This window comes from Heteronotia binoei, chromosome 5, assembly GCF_032191835.1.
Source record: "Heteronotia binoei isolate CCM8104 ecotype False Entrance Well chromosome 5, APGP_CSIRO_Hbin_v1, whole genome shotgun sequence".
Classification (NCBI taxonomy): Eukaryota; Metazoa; Chordata; class Lepidosauria; order Squamata; family Gekkonidae; genus Heteronotia; species Heteronotia binoei.
The window spans coordinates 40,009,009-40,013,261 of NC_083227.1; the positions used below are offsets into that span (position 1 = coordinate 40,009,009).

Sequence of the window (4,253 nt, forward strand, 5' to 3'; positions counted from 1 at the left end):
AACAGTGGTGACCAAATGAAAATACAGGAGGGTCTGAGTTGGGTATTCCCCAAGGCTTAGATGCCTCTTCTGTCTTATGCAGAAGCCATGTTGATTTCTATTCAGCAAACTGTATTCTGCTATATTAAATTATTAACTTTAGCTAGCTCATGCTTTCGATCAATTTTCCAGGGGAATCTTTAACTCTAATCTGGCTCCTTTCCATCTACCATTGGTAAGTAAAGGAAAACTTCCAATAGCAGAAGCGTAGCACATATAGCCCCATGTTGCCTGAATCCAGAAGAGGTGCTGTGAGGCAATCTGGGTGCACAGTGTCTCAAGCTGATTTGGCTTTAGCTGGTACCAATGCTAGGGTTGCAGGTATGAGGGTGGGGACCTAGATGGAGACTCATGGGGTGAGGCTCGTAACCAGCAATGTATGGATGTTGCCTGTGACAATCTAGTATTTGCAAAAACTGTAATGTTGGCTGAATGTGGGGTGGCACCACTTCTGGTCATGCTGGAATTGATATCTCCACATCGCCAGCAATTAGCCTGCTTGTTTGTATGGTATCCACTCCTTGACCCCAACAAGACTCAACTCTTTCAGTTCACCAAGAGCTTCTGCTTGATTCCACAAGGACCTGTTAAGATAACAGAAATCCATTGTTCACATGTTGGGATCCATGGTGGAAGTTCTGTGGTCTATACTGGTTGAGATGCAAAGGGTACCCAGTGAATATTTAAACAGAATCAATAGCTATTATTTTTGTGTTTTAAAACCAATTTATTATAACGTAGAGTATTATAATATCAAGTTATCATTTGCTATTAAAAATTAATACACATACATTACATTTTCTCCACCCCTCCCCCCTTTTGGTGACCCCGGCAGTGCCAACCCCCTTTACAAACCATTCCCTGTTACTATTTTATTTAATTTGTTAAAAGGTAATAAACTCTGTCTATTAAAGAATCTTTCTTCATGAAGGAAAAAAAAAACCTTAAAAAGAAAAAACAACCATATTTATAATCCAGCTTCGTAGTAGTCCTTTTTAGTCATTCACAAAGAAACAAAAAGGATATAATCCAATAGCCTCATTTTTTTACTATAATCCATATAAAGTTTCTTTAGAGATTAACCATTGTCAAAATCGCCAAATATCCTTTAACTTTCCATTGTTTTTCAATATACTTTTGAAACTTTCCCCACTCATTTTTAAACTTCTCTAACTCGTGTTTTTTTAAGATTCTTGTAAGCTTGTCCATTTCACTCCAATGCATAACTTTCATAGTCCATTCCCACATTTCTGGTAATTTATCTTGTTTCCACCTTTGTGCATATAATGTCTGTGCAGCTGAAAGCATATACCAAATTATTGTTCTATCGTTTTTGAAATGTTTCCATTTGTAATCCCAACAAAAAAAAATGTCTGGCGCCTTCTTAATATTATATCCCAAAACTTTCAAAATCTCTTGCTGAATCATTTGCCTTTTTTATTTTTTGCCTTTTCACAAGTCCACCACATATGGTAGAAAGATCCTTCTTGTTTTTTACATTTCCAATACCTATCCGACACCTGATTGTTCTTTTTTGCCAATTTCTTGGGTGTCAGTACCACCTATATAACATGTTAAAGCAATTTTCTTTAATATTATAACATGTAGATATTTTCACAGAGTTCTTCCATAAATGTTCCCATGACTCCATCTGCATTTCTTTATTCATATTTATCACCCATTTTATCATTTGTGATTTAACTATTTCATCTTCTGTAGACCATTTCAATAATAGTTTATGTCTTTGAAATCAGCCTTTCATTTTCCCCAAAAAGCACTCTGTCCAGTTCTGTTCTTGTCTTATTCCATAGTTCTTAATGTCCTGTTCAAGCAAACTCTTTACTTGTTGCAATTGGAACCAATTATATTTATATTGATATTTATATTGTATAAATATTTATATTGTATAATATATATGAGAGACTATGTATGGTCCATAATCATCCTCATGTCAATTGTGATTTGAATCTGGGATTCAATGTCTGTTCTTCACACCTGTATAGTCTTTGTTGCTTGCTATTCATTATCTTTCATGACTTTTATAGACGATGAACAGTGATGCATTATGGAAACACCATAACCAAAGCTACCAAGGAGAATTCATCTTACTGGGAGTGGCTGACCACCCTCGTTTGGAGATGGCGCTCTTTGCCATCATCCTGATGTGCTACACGATGACCCTCCTCGGCAATACCATCATCATTACCTTGTCCCATCTGGATCCACATCTCCACACCCCCATGTATTTCTTCCTTAGCAACCTCTCCTTTCTAGACATCTGTTACACAACAAGTATTGGGCCCCAGATGCTGGTGAATTTCTGGGGGAAAAGAAAGACCATTACCTATGTTGGCTGTGCAGTCCAGCTGTTTATCTCCCTTGCTCTGGGTTCAACAGAGTGTATTCTGTTGGCAGTCATGGCATATGACCGTTATGCCGCAGTCTGCCAGCCTCTGCATTACACCGTCATTATGAGCCACTCCACATGTCTCAAAATGGCTGCCGTTTCCTGGTTGAGTGGCTTTGGTAATTCCCTAGTGACAACAGCAATGACTTTGACACTTCCACTGTGTGGACAGAACAGCGTGGACCATTTTTTCTGTGAAGTACCGGCTTTGCTCAAACTGGCTTGTGTGGATACGTCAGTTAATGAGGCTGAGCTGTTTACTGTTAGCGTAATCTTCCTTTTAGTGCCACTCGGGCTCATCATAGCCTCATATGGCTACATCACAGTAGCCATGCTGAAGATCCGCTCAGCTGAAGGCAGGCGCAAAGCTTTCAATACCTGTGCCTCCCACTTGACTGTGGTGTCACTTTTCTATGGGTCAGCGATTTTTAGTTATCTCCAGCCTCCTTCTAACTATTCACGTGACCGAGGCAAGATGATTTCCCTATTTTATACCATGGTGGCTCCAATGCTCAACCCATTAATCTACACGCTGAGGAACAAAGAGGTCCACCGAGCTCTAAAAAGAGCAATGGGCAGGGTACGAATAGCTTAGCCCAATAATTCCGGAATTCATTTCTAGAGGACCAGTAATATCACTTCATAAATCAATTACAATTAAGAACATAAGAGACCATGTTTGATCAGGCCAATGGCCCAACCAGTCCAACACTCTGTCGCACAGTGGCCAAAAAAACCCCAGGTGCCATCAGGAAGTCCATCAGTGGGGCCTGGACACTAGAAGCCCTCCCACTGCTGCTCTGTTGTGTATGTGTCGGGCTCATTGAAGCCATACCGACTGAGCTTGGGGACTTGGGAACAAAGGGCTGCAGGATCCAAATCTCTGTGGACCTAGACCAATCACAAGCCCCCACTGATTTGAATGACCCAATGATGTGCTAGCGCAGGAATCCAGAGATGTATATGTTGGGCCAGTAGGTCCCCATCCCCAGTCTTGTAATGTAGCCCTATCCTATATCATGTCTATTAAAGAGCTTGTGATCACTCAACTGGCAACTCCTCCATGCATAGAACTCACTATATTATAGTGGCAATGAGGATGGGATTTGGATGAGTGAGGCCCAAAACCAACTGGCATCACCAAACACGCAGAGCTCCAGCGCTACCATGGAACACGCACCGCCACCCAGCCCGACCATGGCCACCACGTCCAGATCGCAAAACTCCATTCCAGAGTTCAACATAGCACAGGCCAAGGCCTGGGAAGCCTGGGTCAAAAAACTCAAGTATCACCTTGTAGCGCAACGAATCAAGGACAACGAACCAGAAATCAAAAAGGCCATCCTGCTGAGCAACTGTGGGATCGCAACCCTACAGCTCATGGAGGGCCTGGTCACACCAGGAATGCTCAAAGCATCTTCCTTCAACGAGATCATCAAGGCGCTGACTGGCTATTTTGTCTGAAGCCTACCCACCTCACCTAGTGGCTACAGTTCCTCGACAGATTCCAGGAACCAAATGAGATAGCTGCAACCTTCCTCGCCTGCCTGTGGGACATGGGTAGGAAGGCGGACTACGGCACGCAACTTGAAGACGCCCTGATCGTGAAGTTCACTCACGGCCTCCAGGACTCGAAGGCACATAGGAAAATCGCTATGGAAGATGATCCCACACTGGCGAAGGACCTACAGATAGCCACTGCCGCCAAGGATGTGAGTAAGGAGAAGGCCTGCTGTCCAAGCAGCACCAGCTGCGACTGGCCACAGAGTCGGAAGACTCCGATGCGGACAACGCCCTGAAGCTGCAC

The 4,253-nt window shown here is 42.7% G+C and overlaps 1 protein-coding gene across 1 annotated transcript; it reads left to right on the forward strand.

Annotated features, from left to right (window-relative positions):
- The first annotated feature begins 2,087 nt into the window (after positions 1 to 2,087).
- Positions 2,088 to 3,041, forward strand: LOC132571968 (olfactory receptor 2G3-like). Its single transcript, XM_060238761.1, has one exon. The coding sequence runs from the start codon at positions 2,088 to 2,090 to the stop codon at positions 3,039 to 3,041; it is 954 nt and encodes a 317-aa protein (XP_060094744.1).
- Positions 3,042 to 4,253: the final 1,212 nt, after the last annotated feature.